At 61.6% G+C, this 17,203-nt stretch overlaps 1 protein-coding gene across 1 annotated transcript; it reads left to right on the plus strand.

Moving 5' to 3' along the window:
* Positions 1–5,353: 5,353 nt before the first annotated feature.
* MEX3D (mex-3 RNA binding family member D) lies at positions 5,354–17,000 on the plus strand. The gene is made up of 2 exons (XM_027746910.2): positions 5,354–5,846; positions 15,584–17,000. Exons 1-2 carry the CDS (start codon positions 5,384–5,386, stop codon positions 16,831–16,833), a joined length of 1,713 nt encoding a protein of 570 aa, XP_027602711.2. The 5' UTR covers positions 5,354–5,383; the 3' UTR covers positions 16,834–17,000.
* The last annotated feature ends 203 nt before the right edge of the window (positions 17,001–17,203 follow it).

A 17,203-nucleotide genomic window follows, 5' to 3' on the forward strand; every position in this document is an offset into this window, starting at 1 on the left:
AATGCAGTTTTGGCACATCAGGCTGACATTGATACCTGTCACCTCGAGCTGTCCCCATGTGCTGTTCCCTCAGTCAGCAACTTTGTGGGATGATTGATCTCGGGCTGAGGTCATCTCTCAAGTTCCAGATCTTGTCAATCTGTCTGGCTCCACCCACAGGCAGTGATTCAGCTCCTGATGTGCTGAAATATTCTCTTCCCACACAGAGTAAGGGTTTTTTTGTACTTCTGCTCTGAGCTGCAGCACCTCTTCTGTGCTCTGCTCCAAGCCTGGGCTTTTTTGCATGGTATTTGCATGGGCTTGAAAAACTGTAGAAAGCAGAGTTGGAGCTCCTAAAGAGGAAGAGGAGCAGCTACTCTAGTTCTGTGCAGTGCTGTGATTTAGGCAAATGGATAAAATATTGAGAGAAATATGAGGAGAGGGTCTTGGTGTTGGTGGATGAAAAGCTGGACGTGCTCTGGCCACATGTCCTGGCACCAAGAAACCCACTGTGCCCTGGGCTGAGCCAGGGGAACATCAGAAGGATGTGGGGCTGTTGGAGCAGGTCCAGAGGAAACAACAGAGCTGCTCCAAGGGCTGGAGCCCCTCTGCTCTGGAGCCAGGCTGGGAGAGCTGGGGGGCTTCACCTGGAGGAGAGAAGGCTCCAGGGAGAGCTGAGAGCCCCTTGCAGGGCCTAAAGGGGCTCCAGGAGAGCTGGAGAGGGACTGGGGACAAGGGATGGAGGGACAGGACAAGGGGAATGGCTTCCCAGTGCCAGAGGGCAGGGTGAGATGGGATATTGGGAAGGGATTGTTGGCTGTGAGGGTGGTGAGGGGCTGTCCCAGGTTGCCCAGAGCAGCTGTGGCTGCCCCATCCCTGGAAGTGTCCAGGGCCAGGTTGGAGGGGGCTTGGAGCCACCTGGGCTAGTGGAAGGTGTCCCTGCCCATGGCAAGGAGGGAAACAAGATGATCTTTAAGGTCCCTCCCAACCCAAACCATTCCGAGACGATTTTGTGACAACTGCAGGGTTTTTGGTTGGGGGCAGGGAGTTCCTTTCTCTGTGTGCAGTAATTCCCATCTTTAGGGGTTGATCTACAGAGAATGTTCTCTAGAGCAGAACAAATATTCTAGCTTGGATATTGCCCCTTCTGCCATTGCACACTTGACCTGGAATAAGCTGCTGTTGCAGAGTTGTTCCCAGGGGATTTGGGTTTATGGAGCTGTGGTTGCACTAATGCTCTGCTGTACTTCTGTTTCTCCCTATAGAAAACACCTTAATGGGCTGTTAGACCTCTACTGTGCTTTAATCCAGTGTTCCATGATTCCCTCTGCACAGCCAAGGGATTGGATTGGTCATTTTGGAGGATATGTTTATTCTGTAGAACACAGAATCCCAGACTGGTTTGGGCTGGAAGGGACCTTAAAGCCCATCCAGTGCCACCCCCTGCCATGGGCAGGGACACCTTCCACCAGCCCAGGTTGCTCCAAGCCCCGTCCAACCTGGCCTTGGACACTTCCAGGGATGGGGCAGCCACAGCTTCAGTGGTCAGAGACCAGATTATTAGAGGCAGCACAAACTTGGGAATGAGTCCTGCTGGGAAATGGGGAAAGCACCTGGAGGGATGGGCTTGGAAGCAGCAAGTAAGAGCCTTCTCTTTTCTCTTGTGTTTAGGAAAATTGGTTCTTCTGCATGGTCATGTTTGTTAAAGGAATGGAATTGTGCTGAACAACTTCTCTAGTTTGTAGAATCATTTTCTCTGTTAATGGGAGACACAGGTCTCTTTAAGAGCTGCTAATTGCTCAGGTTAAAAAAAAACCCCAGGGCCACTTGGTGTCATGAGTGGAATTCAGGCTCTCAGAAGAAAGCCTGAGCTAGTTCTGCTGAAAATGGAACAGATCAGAGACACAACAGCTAAAAACCAGGTTTGCCAAAGCACTTAAAATAACAACTGGCAGTTTCCCTGGGCGTTGTTGGACTTGACGTAGAAATTTCCCAAAAGGACTGAGAGAGCACAGAGAGGCAAAAAGGGCAGTGTTGGGAGTGCAGTTCCTGGGGGGGTTTTGAAAGCCCATGTACAGGACTTCTTGGGGGCTTCAGAGGTGGAGAAATGGTGGCCAGGAGTGTGTTAGTGTTGGAATTGGAGCAAGGACATACCTAAGGAGCCACTTGGGCAGGTTCAGGTACAGGTGGACTCCTCTGTGTTGGTGAAGGTTGCCCAGAGAAGTCACCAGAGACATGGTGTTGGTCATTCATGAGTTTTCTCCATCTTGTGGAAACAGAAGAAGCTCAGACAGGAAGGGTTGTACCCTTCACTCTCAAGTTGTGGAAACCCCACTGTTTTTAGTAGTTTAGTGGGGTGTTACAATTTACAGCATTTAATATTTTGAGGGTGAGAGGGGAAATGTCTCACAGCCAGTTTGTGAGGCTCAGACCTGGATTGGCTGTGTCTGTCCCTGGAGGAGAAGCTGCTGTTCCTCAGGAGGTGCAAATCTTGGTGCCAGAAATGGCATGGAGCTGTGCCAGGGGGGTTGGGATGGATCTCAGGGAAAGGTTCTTCCCCCAGAGGGTGCTGGGGCACTGCCCAGGCTCCCCAGGGCAGTGGGCACGGCCCCAAGGCTGCCAGAGCTCCAGGAGTGTTTGGACAACGCTCTGAGGGACAGGGGGGGATTGTTGGGGTGTCCTGGGCAGGAATTGGACTTTGATGGTCCTTGTGGGTCCCTTCCAACTCGGGTTTTTCTAGGATCCTATGGCTCTCTGTAATAATCCTGGAGTTACCAGCTCTCTGAGCAGCTCCTGGCATGGGGGAGGCCGGTCTGGAGAGGGAGGATTCCGAGGGCTGTGCTGGTGCTGCTGGATCTGTGTAAGTACTAAGGAATCGGGATGGATGCAGACACATCTCCATGGAATTGAGCTGTTTGGATGGGAAACCAGAAGTTGCCACAGTCTGCAGCATCCAGACAGAAGGGAAGGGCTGGTGGCAGCTCATAGCTGAGGGCTCTGGAGGTAAAGCAGAAGGAGAGAAGGTAAAACAGGAGGGGAGGAAGCTCGTTACCTGTTTTCATTAAACTTTTCAGCAGCTGGAAGATGTTGGGTTTAGTTGGCAGGTGAGAGGAGTGGAAAGAAGTAAGGAAACAGCTCCTGGTGGCTGTCACCTTGCTGGAAAGATCTCCCAGAAGTTTCAGGTGCCCCTTTCAAAGTATCAAAAGTTGAAAGTCTCTTTCCATAGAGGAGTCACCAGCTGAAGGGGAAAGCCTGGAAGCATAAGACCAGCCCATGTGGCTCGTGTTTGGCCCATGGAGCAGCAGGAGTTAATGTTTCCCGGGATCTGGGAAATGAAAACAGAGTGGGTGGATTGAAGGGGGGGTTTCTAGGCCAGACACTGATGGTTCTTGCAATTAAAAACAATCCCAACCCAAATGGTTGAATTAATCCCAAAGGCAGTGATTGGGAAAGACAGTTATGTGAAAACGGAGCATAGGAGCTGTGGAATGGGAGCATCTGGGCATTTGGGGTCGTGGATGGGCTGGGAGTGGGTCTTGATGTTGTTCTAGTAAATGTGTGCTGTGCCAGCACTTCCAGGAGGGTTCCTAAAGCTCTGGCTGTGGAAGGGCCCTGTAAATCCACGGCCCAGCTGGGACAAAGGGTTGGGAGGCAGGTAATCTGGGGTGGGGGGACAGTCCATGGCAGCAGGGACCTGCTGTGGTGACGTTCTGGGGAGGGAGGCTCTAGGAGGTGATCGAGATCCCTGTGCTCTCAGGGTCTCCAGGCTGCCGAGGTGGCTGTGCCTCTGTCAGGCGGAACCAGGTGACGCTGCTGAGCATGAACAGCAAAACTGGGGCGGTGGGACGGGGTGGGCTCTAAAGGTCCCTTCCAACCCAAACCGCTCGGGGATTCTGTGGAATGACCCTGTGAAATAGAAACTGAAGATCCAAGGGAAAACGGCAGGAGAAAGGACAATGATTTTATATTTTCTTAACTTCAGTAACTCGGGGAGAAGGAGGGGGGCTGTGCTGGGGCTCGAGTGCCTGGGAGGGGGCTGCCCGGCACCGGGGGAGCTGCGGCTGCTCCAGCGCTTCGCGGTCCCGGTCCGTGCTGTGCCGGGCGGTACCGACTGACCTGCTCTGTCCCGGTCCCCTGTCGCCTCCCTCGGTTTCGGCGGCGTTTTTCCGGCAGCTCCTCCCCGGCCCCGCGGTGGGAACCACCGGTGTTTGAGCTGCGGGGAGAGGAGGGCGGCGGGGCCGTGCGCCGGGAATGCTCGGAGCCCCCCCGGGGATGCCAGAACCCCCCTAGGGCTGCTCGAACCTCCGCGATGCTCGAGATGCCCCTCCGCGATGGTCGGAGCTGCCCGGGGATGTTCGGGGCCCCCCTCGGATGCCCGGAACCTCCTGGGATGCCGGAGTACCCCCGGGATGCTCGGGGAGCCCCCCGGGGCGTTCGGAGTCCCCGGGATGCTCCCAACACCCCCCCCCACACACACACACACACAGTGCTTGGAGCCCTCCCGGGTATGCTCAGAACTTCCCGGGATGGTCGGAGCTCTCCCGGGTCGCTCGAACCCCCGCGATGCTCAGAACCTTCCAGCCATGCTCGGAGCCGCCCGGGGATGCTCAGACCCTCCGTGCTGCTCGGAACTGCCCTCCCGCTTCCCCGGGATGCTCTGACCCATCCCGCGCTGCTCGGAGCACCCCGAGATGCTCGGGGGGGCTTCCCCGGGACGTTCGACCCTCGCCCTACTCGGAGCCCCCGGGCTGCTCGACCTCCCCTTTCCTCCCCGCAGTGCTCGGAGTCCCCGCCGGGGATGCTCAGAGCCCGCGGGGGCTGCTCGGATACCCCGAGATATCCGAGATATCCAGAGCCCCACCCCCCGGAATGGTCGACCTCCCCTCTCTCTCCCCCGCGATACTCGGAGGTAGCCCCCAGATGCTCGGACCCTCCGGGATGCTCGACTCCCCCCCCCGCGATGCTCGAAGCCCCCCTCGGGATGCTCAGAGCACCCCCCAGAATGGTCTCTCCCCCTCCTCCCGCCGCGATACTCGGAGCCGCCGGGATGCTCGACCCCCGCTTCCCTCCCCGCGCTGCTCGGCGCTGCCCTGGGGATGCTCAGAGCCCCGGGGGCACCCTCGGATCCCCCGGGATGTCCGACACCCCCCCCTCGGATTTTCGGGCTGTGCCGGGTGGGGGTCGCGGCTCCCTCCGGGGTGGGCGTGGCCTTATGGGTGTGGCCGGGGTGGGCGGAGCTCCGGGCGACGGGGGCGCGCCCCCTTTCGGTGGGCGGGGCTCCGCGGCGCATGCGCGCGGCGGGCGCGGCGCGGCCCATCGGCGGGCGGGGCGGGGGGCGCAGGAGGCGGCGGCGGCGGCCCCGGGCAGCGGCACCGCCCCGGCCCCGGCCCGCTCGCTCCGCGCCATGCCCGGCTCCCTGTACCAGCCCGAGCCCGGGCAGCCGGCCCGCGGCCCGCCGCGCTGCCTCACCCTGCTCAGCCCGCCGCCGCCGCCCTCCGCCGGGCAGGACCCGCCGCCGGAGCCCGAGCCCGGCCGGGAGCGGGAGGGGCCGCCGGGGCCGGCGGCGCAGGGCGAAGCCGCCGCGCTGAGGTTCGCGCTGGACCAGCTGTCGCTGCTGGGGCTGGAGGGCGCGGAGGAGCCGGCGGGGGCCGCGGGGCCGGGCGGCCTAAGGGAGCGGGAGCGCGGCGGATCATCCCCGGGGCCGGCCCCGGCCCCCGCCCCGGGCGCCTTCGGCAGCCTGGCCCCGCCGCTGGGGCCGCCCGCGCTGCTCGGGGAGCCGCCGGCCAGCAGGAAGAAGAGCGTGAACATGACCGAGTGCGTGCCCGTGCCCAGCTCCGAGCACGTCGCCGAGATCGTGGGCCGGCAAGGTAACGCGGCGCGGGGGGCACCGGGGGGCGCGGGGACCCCCCCTCGGGCCGGGGCGGCTCCGGGGCTTTGTCTCCGTGCGGAGGCGGAAACTTCGCGGCGGCGGCCCCGAAACTCGGCCGCGGGTCCCGGGAGCCGCGGCGCCGCCGAGCCGCCGGTAAATAGCGATAGAACTCCGCGGTGCGGGAGAACGGCCGGGGTGGGATCACCGGAAAGTTCCCGGGAGCCACGCGCGTCCGCTGGAGCTGCCAGGACACGGAGCTTTCTTTGCTTTCATTGTAGTTGTGCTTCTGCCCCCTCCCCTCCAGGCTCCGTATCTCAGCCCCGGTGTGTGAACAGTGCCGCTTATCTCGGACTTCAGTTTGTAAATCCCGACGATAAATCCGGTGTAAACGGTCGTTAACCCGCTCGTCCGTGGGCGGCCGGAGCTCCGGGGGCGCGGAGCCCCTCGCACCCAGCTGTCACAAAAGGCCGCCCCAGCCCTCGTCCGGGTGGGTGTGCCTGGAGTGGGCTTTTGTCTCCGGGAAATCCCAAATAAACCGAAGTTACACCTTGGAAAATCAAAAAGAAAAGACCCCGAGGCGGAGGATTTAAGGAAAAGAAAGGAGAAGGAAGGGAGCCGCTGCCTGCAGGGATCCCGGCAGGAATCCCCTCGCGGGGAGCGTGACCTCTGGAGCGTTTTGGCCGGGTGGGGTCTGGCACCCCGGCCCTGCCCTCCCCCGCGGCTCCCACCCCTCCCCGGCCGGGGGGCTGCGGGCCGGGGGTCGGGGGGCTTTTTTTTCGCGGAGGGAAGCGGGGAGCTGGGCAGGCTCATTGTTCTCTTTGTTAGCCAGAGCCATGCTGTGATGAGCGCGGTGACATCATGCTCTGCGCTTCCCATTGGCCTGCGCTGCCTCCCAGCCGGCCCCGCTTCCCGGCCTCCCAACTTTCCAGGCACCCCCTCTCCGGTCCCACCGGCCCGGCCGCGGGGTCCCCCCGAGCTGCCGGACCCGGCCGGGGCAGAGCCAGAGGAGAGGAGAGGGAGAGGAGTGTGGCACCGCGCCCTGCTCGGAGGATCCTCCTCCTCCCGCGGCTGCACGGAGACCTGGGTTTGGTGGCTTCACCGACGGGCTCCGCAGAGCCCTGGGGTCCAACAACTTGAAAGCAAACCTGTGCCGGGGAACCCGCCGGTCCTGCCGGCTGGAGGAGGGCGGAGGAGCGGCCGCGTTTGGGGCCGGGAGCTGCCGGTTGGCACCTTCCCCTGGGTGTTTCGGTGTGGTGAGACCTCGGTGCTGCACCTCCAGCACCACCAAGGAGTTCAGTGGGCAGCCAGGTACCTGCCTCGACTGCCTTGGGCGGAGTTTGGGGGCTCACTAAGCTCCGAGGGCTTGCGGAAAAAGTGTTGCCAAAGGAATTATTACACCAGCTTGATGTGGGGTGCTGGCTGTGTCCCGCTGGTGGGCTTGGAGGGGACCTGAACCCAGCCATGGGCTGGAGGTACCTGCTGCTGCCCCGGCCCACGGGCAGGAACAGCTCTCCCCAGGGGTTCCCCCACGTGTTTCCTGCCCCTTTCCTGGGCTCAGCCTGTTGGGATGCCGTGCAGGGGCCTCACGCTGGGTTTTTGATGTGGAGAGGGACTCAGCTGCCCTGGTCACACTGGTGGGCAGCAGTGAGGGGACAGGGCTGGCAGCACAGTGTCTTTGTGCTCCGGCTGCTCTCCGGTGCCGCCAGCAGCTGGATTAAACCAAGGCTGTGTGAGGCTGGTTTAGCCTGAGCAGAGGCAATACCGAGGTCGTTTCCTGGGGCTCACATCAAGCAGAGCCCTACTCATCCTCCCTGTGCTGTCTCCCGGGTCCTTCTGGTCCTTGGGTGGGTCTCCCTCAGTTTTGGCAGCCCCGTGGCAGCAGGGTCTGACTGCAGGGCCGAGCCTTGTGGTGCTTGGCTGGGCCTGGCATTGCTGTAGTGACACTGCAAGGCAGGATCAGGTCACCCAGACTGTGTCCCTGTCACTCTTGTCTTCCCTGCACTGCCCAGCCTGGCCATGACACAGGGACAGACACTTGTGGTGCCACCGTGCTCAGAACACAGGAGGGGATGAAGATGTGGATATTGGTGCCCTGGAAGGGACTGGAGTTGGGGCAGAGCTCAGGTTCTCTCCCCGCACACCCTGTGCTGAGGAGCAGCTCTTGGGGAACTTTGAGACCTGTCCTGCTGTCCCCAGACCCAGCAGCCCCTCGCTGCCCTGGTGAGTGGGGACCAGGGAGGCCCTGGCAGCCGGGACCAGCACGTGGGTGTCTGTGCAGTCTGAGCTGGGACAGAGCCAATGGGACACGATTTCTCCTACTTCTCCTTTTTCTTCAATTTCTCTTCTCCAGATCCCCTAATTTAAACCTTTCCCCAAGGAGCAGCAGCGGCCCAGCAGGTAAACCTTTGTTCTCTAAAGCAAATCAGTGTTTCCTTGCCTGAGCTGGAGGAGCAATTGCCATGGCCCCGTGTCCAGATTGGCATCGGCGATGGCACAGTCTGCCAGCTGGGATCTGCAGCCTCCCCCTGCCCACACAGCTGCCCACAGGCAGCGTGGCCAGGCGGGATTCCCTGGCCGTGCAAGCCCGTTCATGACTCCTGCCGTGGGAGGGACCATCTCCAAAAAGTGCTGTGGGCACTGAAGGCAGCGGCGTGGGCTCCTCTGGCCACCCAGCAGAGAGCTGTGATCGATTATGGTGGGGACCACTGGGGAGCGTGGGGCAGGTGTTGGAGCTGCCAGGACTGTGCTGGGGTGGTTTCCTGCTGCCCTGGCTTTCGAGGGGCATTGTCAGCAGCTCCTGCCCCAGCGAGGCCGAGGGGGTGCAGCCGAGGGCCCCGGGCTCTGCTCGCCCCTCCCGTGCCATGTGCCTCCCGTGGGATGGAGCCACGGCTCCTCTCCCCATCTGTGACACGCAGGGGCTGTCACAGCTCTGCAAAAGGAAAGTTGCCATTTATAGAAGACGCTGGGTTGCTCAAAGGGGAGATCCAGGGAAGGATGGAACAGTGCAGGCAGCGTTCTGGTGCTTGGAGGATGCACAGGGAGACCACGGGCCCCCCCTGGGCCAGCCCAAGCACCTGTAACCTTGCAGTGGATCACAGGGGTGGGATGAATCCTCCCTTTTGGAGCCCTGGGCTCTCTGCTGTCTCCTGCCTGTGGTGTCACATCCCTTGAGGCACCTGGCACGTCCTCCTGGCTGCCTCCTCCCACCTCCTTTGGTCATAGCAGAGCTGGGAACTCCTGAGGGTGGTCACACGTATGGATCTGGTCGCTGAAGGATCTGCCTGTGCTCTGCTCTGGCTCTGGCTGCACCCTGTGTCCCCAGGGGAGGAGCCCAGCCTGCCTGCCTCGCTCTCCCAGGTGCCTGGAGAAGAAGCCAAGGTGTGATGTGCTTGCCTCCCGCAGCAGGGCTGCAGGATGAATTCATTACTGTGTGCAGAGGTGGGAAGAAGTGCTTGGGAAGAAGGGGATGAGCTGCAATGGAGGTGCAGCCTGTTCTCCTCCATGCCTGGCCCCACTCCTGGCCCATCCTGTGCCATTCACCAGTTACAAAGGGAACTGGGAGCTCTGGAACTCTGGATCAGAGGCCAAGAGATGCTGCAGAGCTGGGGAAGAGGAAGAGAGCGGGTGACACACTCCAGAGGGCCAGGCACAAGGTGTGAGAGGGCTCCAGAGGCTGTGACAGACCCCATCCTCCAGGGTGATGCCATCAGAGGCTCTTCCAGAAAAGCTCTGTCACACCTTTCTTGGGTTTTCCCACCTCAGAGCTGGGCATGGCCAGCACAGACCTCCTTGGGCAAGTGGAGCCGTGGTCTGGGCAGGGCAGTGGGCTGGCTCTGCCCTCCTGGTGTGCAGGAGGCACCTGATGTTGGTGCAGGTGCTGCCTGGGCCGTGCTGGGGGTCAGCACGTGGATGAGCTGTGGGCTCCCTCATCTCCGGCGTGGGTGTGAGGATGGAGAGGCCCTTCCCACCCACTGCCCCAGTGTTGTGCTGGTTCTCCTGGGCTCTTGCAGCCCTGATCAGACTGGGGCTCCTTGCAGGGGGCCAAGTTCTCTTTGGTGATGCTCAGAAAGGACGTTCAGGGAGAGCAGCTGCTGTTCCTGGGGTGCATCGTGCTGGGGAGAATCCCTTGGGATTCTGTTTCTTGCCAGAAAGTAGTGATTTCCCAGCCTGAGGGCAGGTGGGACAGGCCCAGCCAGGGCACTTGTGTGGAGTGGAGTGTGGCAGGAGCTATATAGGATGAGTAGAGGGTGGAAGAGAAGGATATGGAGTCTGGAGCCTGAGGGGGAGGGAGAGGGCTGGGGGGGAGGGTTGGGAGGAGAGTCCAACTCCCTCCTTCCATAGGTACCCTCCATGTGGCAGAGCTGGGTGTGGTGGCACAGGGGGCTGTGACTCCTTGGGCTGGACATCTCTGGAATGTGGGTGTTTGCTGGCAGCTGAGAATGGCCACGGGATGTCAAGATGAGTTTGTGCCCACAGGGACTCTACAACTGAGTCACCCTCGGGCTCTGGTGAGACCCAGGCTCTGGTGTTGAGAAGGAGCTGTTGGAGCTAAGGCATCCCTGGGTCTGTCCTCTCATCCCACCCCTGGTTTTGAGGTGTTTTCATTTGGATCTGAAAAGTGCCTTTAAAGCCACTTTGGCTGGAGACTTGTAGCAGAGTCTGGCACCTTGTTCTCCTGCCCTGTCGCCACTGATGCAGCTCTGGCCCTTGGCAAGGGGAATGTGGGGATGCCAGCTGCTGCTGCTGCTGCTGGGCTGAGGTCTGGCACTGCCTGTGAGGGGGTCACTGGCACTGCTGGGCAGCCCCAGGTCTTTCCATGGCCCCCTTCACCATGGCCCTGTTCCTGCAGCAGCTCCAGAGGATGCAGCCATCCAGGATGGTATCACAGTGGGCTGGGGTGGGACTTGCAGGGGCTCATCTGAGACATCTCATACTGGTCTGGATCATTCTAAGCACAAGAAAGACGTGGAACTGCAGGAACAAGTCCAGAGGAGGCCGCAGAGATGCTCCAAGGGCTGGAGCCCCTCTGCTCTGGAGCCAGGCTGGGAGAGCTGGGGGGGTTCACCTGGAGGAGAGAAGGATCCAGGGAGACCTGAGAGCCCCTTGCAGGGCCTAAAGGGGCTCCAGGAGAGCTGGAGAGGGACTGGGGACAAGGGATGGAGGGACAGGACAAGGGGAATGGCTTCCCAGTGCCAGAGGGCAGGGTGATATGGGATATTGGGAAGGAATTGTTGGCTGTGAGGGTGGGGAGGGGCTGTCCCAGGTTTCCCAGAGCAGCTGTGGCTGCCCCATCCCTGGAAGTGTCTAAGGCCAGGTTGGACGGGGCTTGGAGCAACCTGGGCTAGTGGAGATTGCCCATGGCAGGGACAAGATGAACTTTAAGGTCCTTCCAACCCAAACCATTCCATGATTCCCCCAGTTGCAGTTGCAGGTCAAACCACCAGTTTGTGCTTTGAGTCCCTCTGGCTCTCAGGGGGCTCTGGGGGGCTCAACCATGGGGAGTCCCTGTGGCCAAGGGGTGTCCCAGGTAGAGTTTGGGACTGGGGACAGGGCAGGACAGGTTGGTCCCTGGGTGTGGCCGTGGTGCTGTCCTGGCCCTGCTCCCTCCCAGTTTCCAGCAGCGCTCCCTGGTGCGTCCAGGCTCCTCTCGGGCACAAGTTCCTGGTGCTGGTGCCAGCCCACAGCCTCAGGCAGTGCCTTCCCTGCCTAATGCCTCCTTTCCCACAGTGTTTCCTGTTGCCATCCCCATTTACAGTCAACTGGGAGAATCAGCTCCCACCCCCTGGCTGCATTTGGTGCCATTGGTGCCCTGGCAGTGTCCAGCAGCTGCAGGCTGGGAGCATTTTTCCTGCCCTACTTGTTTGAGGAGGGTCAAACCAGGCACCCCTTTCATTTTTGTCCCAGGCTTTGTCCCTGGGAAGGGCTCACAGGAGCAGCTGGATAAACTCTTCCTCTCTCTTGTGCTGCCATGGCATCAGTTGGGTCCCGCTGGTGCCACCGGCACAAGGGAGTGGAGTGAGGAAGAACCTCCCTGTGCTGTGTCCCCTGTGGGACGTGGCTCCTGTGCAGCTCCTGGAGCTGCTGATGCCTTTGGATCATGAAATTGCCATTTCAGGAGAGAGAGGGGAAGATTTAGGTTGGATCTCAGGGAAAGGTTCTTCCCCCACAGGGTGCTGGGGCACTGCCCAGGCTCCCCAGGGCAGTGGGCACGGCCCCAAGGCTGCCAGAGCTCCAGGAGGGTTTGGACAACGCTCTGAGGGACAGGGTGGGATTGCTGGGGTGTCTGTGCAGGGCCAGGGGTTGGACTTGATGATCCTTGTGGGTCTCTTTCAACTCAGGACATTGAAAGTTTCTGTGATGCTGCAAAGGGCGAATTTGGGACCTTGGGAGGCACCAGCAGGGCCCCTTCCCACTGCCCTGGGCTTGTCCTGGTTTGCCAAGCACTGGAGCAGGGGAAGAGCTTATAGCAGGTACCAGGGTAAATCTGGGAGAGGAACGTGGGAGTTGCAGGCACCTCTCCCTGGGCAGCCTGATGGGGGCTGGCACATGCTTCCAAAAATGTCACTTCTGATGGTTCTGCCCTGCCCCAGTCCCTGGGCTGTTGCTTTCCCTGCCATGTGCCCCAGCCATAAACCCACCAGGGGTTAGTGCTGCCAAAGAACTGGGCTGGGACACCCAGGGCAGCTGCTGCTGCTCACTTACTGTGACAGTTTTTTACTTCTTGTCATCCGTGATGTTTAATACCCTGGGAAATGCAGCAGGAATAGCACAGCTCCTGTTTGCCCTCTGGCTGCTGGGGAGCCTGGATTGATTTACCTTTACCTGGCTGGGACAGGCCTGACTGAAGGTCTTGTGCCATCTCAGCCATGGCTGAGTCACAGAATCCCAGAATGGTTTGGGTTGAGGGGACATTAAAGCCCACCCAGTCCCACCCCCTGCCATGGGCAGGGACACCTCCCACCAGCCCAGGGTGCTCCAAGCCCCGTCCAACCTGGCCTTGGACACTCCCAGGGATGGGGCAGCCACAGCTTCCCTGGGCAACCTGTGCCAGGGCCTCACTGTGGTGGGTTGACCCTGCCTGGATTCCAGGTGCCCACCAAAGCCACTCCATCACTGCCCTCCACAAGTGGACAGGGGAGAGAAAATCTAACAAAGGTTCCTGACTTGAGACAGGGACAAGGAGAGAACCCTCACTGATCACCAACATGGGCAAAACAGACTCAACCTGGGGATATTAATTGAATATATTACTAACAAAATCAGAGCAGGACAGTGAAAAGGCAAATAAATCTTAAATACACCTTTTCCCACTCCTCCCTCTCCTGGACTCTCCCTCCTCCTCCCAGTGGTGCAGAGAGATGGGAATGGGGGTCCTGGTCAGTTTATCACAGATTGTTTCTGCTGCTGCTCAGGGAGAGGAGTTGGAGTCCTTCCCCTGCTCCAGCCTGGGATTCCTCCCACGGGAGACAGTTCCCCATGAACTTCAACATGGGGCCCTTTCCATGGGCTCAGTCCTTCAGGAACAGGCTGCTCCAGCCTGGGCTCCTCTCTCCGTGGGGCTGCAGCTCCGTGCCAGGACTCTGCTCCAGCAGGGGCTTCCCAGGGGGTCACCTCCTCCTTTGGGCATCCCCTGCTCTGGAATGGGCTCCTCCACGTGCTGCAGGGGGGTCTCTGCACCCCATGGCCCCCCACGTGCTGCAGGGGCACAACTCCCTCCCCATGGGCTGCCCCAGGGGAACCTCAGCTCCAGTGCCTGGAGCCCCTCCTGCCCCTCCTCCTGCCCTGCCCTGGGGCCCTGCAGGGCTGTTCCTCTCCCATGTTCTCACTCTGCTCTCTGCACCCAATTCCATCTGCTCAATAACATTTTTCCCATCTTAAATACATTATCCCAGGGGTGTTCCCACCATCTCTGCTGGGCTGGGCCTTGGCCAGCAGCAGGTCCATCCTGGAGCAGCTGGAATTGGCTCTGCCAGGCAGGGGAGAAGCTTCTGGCAGCTGCTGACAGAAGCTGGCCATGCAAACCCAATACACTCACCACTTCCACAGAGTGAAGAATTCCTTCCCAGTCTCCCATCTCACCCTGCCCTCTGGCACTGGGAAGCCATTCCCCTTGTTCTGTCCCTCCATCCCTTGTCCCCAGTCCCTCTCCAGCTCTCCTGGAGCCCCTTTAGGCCCTGCAAGGGGCTCTCAGCTCTCCCTGGAGCCTTCTCTCCTCCAGGTGAACCCCCCCAGCTCTCCCAGCCTGGCTCCAGAGCAGAGGGGCTCCAGCCCTTGGAGCATCCCTGTGGCCTCCTCTGGACTCTCTCCAACAGGTCAGCATTCTTCTTGTGCTGAGACCCTTCAGCCTCCCAGGGCTCTCCCTTCTCCAGCCTTGCAGCTGGAAGAGCAGCCCTGCCCTTCCTCGGGGAGCATCTAGGAAGAGGAGGAGGAGGAGGAGGAGGAGGAGGAGGAGGAGGGGAGCCCCGAGCGAGCTGTTTGCAGAGGAGCAGAGGAGCCAGTTGGGCACTCGGCTGTGCCTGGAGGAGCCGAGCTGTTTATCCCTGTGGATCCTGCAGCAGCGTTTGTGATGCACAGGGACAATGTCAGGGCTCTGCTCGGGCACCTGCCACCCCTGTGGGCTTCCAGCTTTGCATTGGGTGCCCCACGGAGCTCAGGGAGGTGGGAGGCAGGGGGTCACTCACCCCTGTGTGCCAGTGGCAGGCTGAGCTGAGCTCTGGGTGTGCTGTGCCAGGCTCAGGGGCATTTAATTAAGAGTGGATGCAATCAGGGCAGGGGGTGCAGGGAGCGGGGCTGTGCTGGCGGCTGCAGGTGGCTCCTCAGTGGGGCAGTGAAAAGTGGTCCTAGAGGAGAGTTGGAGCCTTTTGTAGTCCCGGTCCCAGGAGCCTTTGGCTGGATGGATTCAGCCAGGACCTGCAGCCAGAGCCCAGCTTGCCCGCGGGGGGAAGGGGCAGGGCCGTGCCCGGGGCTGTGCGAGGCAGAGTTGGCAGAGTTGGCAGCACAGTCCCGGGCTCCACGTCCCAGCCGGGCTCTGCTGAATCACGTCCCGTGGGGAGGAAGCAGGTCCTTCCAGAACAGGGAGAGCGGGTGCCCTGGGAGCACCTCGGCCTCGGTGCTGGGGATGCCTCCCTGGGGGCAGGGAGGGGAAGGGGTGCCTGTGCCCCCCACCATGGGGAGCCCCAGCTCCCCCGGCCCTCTGGGGCTGTCTCTGGAGTGCAGCCAGGGCTGTTCCTCAGGTTCAGCTGCTGGCTGGGAGGTGTCAAAGGACCTGCAGGATCCAGACAAGCGGTTTTTTTCCCTTCCACCCTGGTGTCTTGTTTTGCCTTGTACCTCCTTAAACACCCTCTGAGTGAATCCAGCGTCCCCCCCTTTCAGCGACCCCGACCCTGCCCCCATGGCTGCCTGCCCTGGCCCCCCTCAGCCCACGTGTTCCAGCCCTTGGGAGCGGGGCTGCTGGCTGCGTCCTGCTGCTCCTCAATCCCAGAGGGTCAGGCCGGTGCCAGGAGTCTGGCATGTCCTGGAGAGAGCAGTGCAGCCCCCCAGCACTGAACTGTGAGCCCTCATCTGCCTCGGAGGCAGGAGAGACCCCTCTGCCCAAGGGTGTCTGTGCTGCAGGCGCAGAACCAAAGGGACCTGCTGGTTCCTGGCGGTCCTGCATGTCCCCACCCCGGGTGAGCAGAGGTTCCCTGTGGAACCAGTGCTGATGTGTCATCTCTCCCCCTCCTCCTTGCCCTGCAGGCTGCAAAATCAAAGCCCTGCGTGCCAAGACCAACACGTACATCAAGACGCCGGTGAGGGGCGAGGAGCCCGTGTTCATCGTCACCGGGAGGAAGGAGGACGTGGAGATGGCGAAGCGGGAGATCCTCTCGGCCGCCGAGCACTTCTCCATGATCCGGGCCACGCGCAACAAAGTGAACGGGCTGACGGGGGCCATGCAGGGACCCCCCAACCTGCCGGGCCAGACCACCATCCAGGTGAGGGTCCCGTACCGCGTGGTGGGGCTGGTGGTGGGGCCCAAGGGGGCCACCATCAAGCGGATCCAGCAGCAGACGCACACCTACATCGTGACGCCCAGCCGGGACAAGGAGCCCGTGTTCGAGGTGACGGGCATGCCCGAGAACGTGGACCGCGCGCGGGAGGAGATCGAGGCGCACATCACCATGAGGACAGGCTCCTTCATCGACGTCAACGCCGACAACGACTTCCACTCCAACGGCACCGACGTCTGCCTCGACCTGCAGGGCAGCGCGGGCAGCCCGTGGGCCAAGGCCCCCCACCCCGCCCACCGCTCCTCGGCCGCCCTGCGCAACGACAGCCTCAGCTCCCTGGGCAGCGCCTCCACCGAGTCCTACTACAGCGGGCGGGTGGCGGCCGCCAGCCCCACCAGCCCCTACAGCACCTTCAGCGAGCCCCCGGCCCCGCTGGGCTCCGAGGAGTGCGACTTCGGCTTTGACTTCTTGGCCCTCGACCTCACCACGCCCACCACCACCATCTGGTCGCCCTTCGAGCGCTCGGGCAACCCCCTGCAGGCCTTCAGCAGCTGCTCCTCCATCAACAGCTCGCAGAGACGCAACAGCGGCCCGGCCACGCCGCGCCACTCGCCCACCCTGCCCGAGGGCGGCGCGGGGCTGGAGCACCCCTGTGCCCGCCGCATCCCCCGCGACCCCGCCGGCGCCCGGGCCTGGCTGCCCGCCCAGGGCTCGCTCTCCTCCTTCTCCAACAGCCACGGCTACTCCCCCTCGTCCTCGCTGCCCGGCAGCATCTCGGCCGCCTCGGGCTCGCCAACCGCCTCCAGCAGCTCCGACGGGCACCGCAAGAGCTCACGGGAGTGCATGGTGGGCCTGGAGAGCGAGGTGATGGCCGCCCGGGTGCCCTGCGGCCACAACCTCTTCTGTATGGAGTGTGCCCTGCTCATCTGCGGCCGTGCACAGCCGCAGTGCCCCGCGTGCCACGCGCCCGCCACACAATCCATCCACATCTTCTCCTAGCCCGGGGGGCTGGCCGTGCATCCCCCCCCCCTCCACCCCGACACTGCGTTTTAAGGACTGTAAACGGGTTAAAGCGAGCTTTTTATTTAATAACGGATCCGATGGGCGCACGGGGCGTGAGGGGGGAGAGGCTGCTGTGAGCTGGAGAGGCGAGGAGGGCAAGGAGAGGGCACGTCGGGGCGGGGGGTGGCCAAATCCGAGGGGTTGGGAGGGTGGAGGCGAAGGGGCCGAAGATGACGACGAGGAGGAGGAAGAGGTGGCGTGAATTCCGCGAGGAGGAAACTCCGATGTTTACAGAATAGCTTTAACTCTTCACCTGGCTGGGGGGCTGGGGAGGGAGCCCGGCTGTTCTCCAGCAGTCCTTCCCAAA

This window comes from Pipra filicauda, unplaced genomic scaffold (genome assembly GCF_003945595.2).
Source record: "Pipra filicauda isolate LSUMZ 115617 unplaced genomic scaffold, ASM394559v2 scaffold577_size276649_pilon, whole genome shotgun sequence".
NCBI classification, from domain to species: Eukaryota; Metazoa; Chordata; class Aves; order Passeriformes; family Pipridae; genus Pipra; species Pipra filicauda.

Coding starts and splice junctions, on each gene's coding strand:
- MEX3D (XM_027746910.2), top strand. CDS start 5,384: ATGCCCGGCTCCCTGTACCAGCCCGAGCCCGGGCAGCCGGCCCGCGGC. Junction 5,847..15,583: donor CGAGATCGTGGGCCGGCAAG/GTAACGCGGCGC, acceptor CTTGCCCTGCAG/GCTGCAAAATCAAAGCCCTG.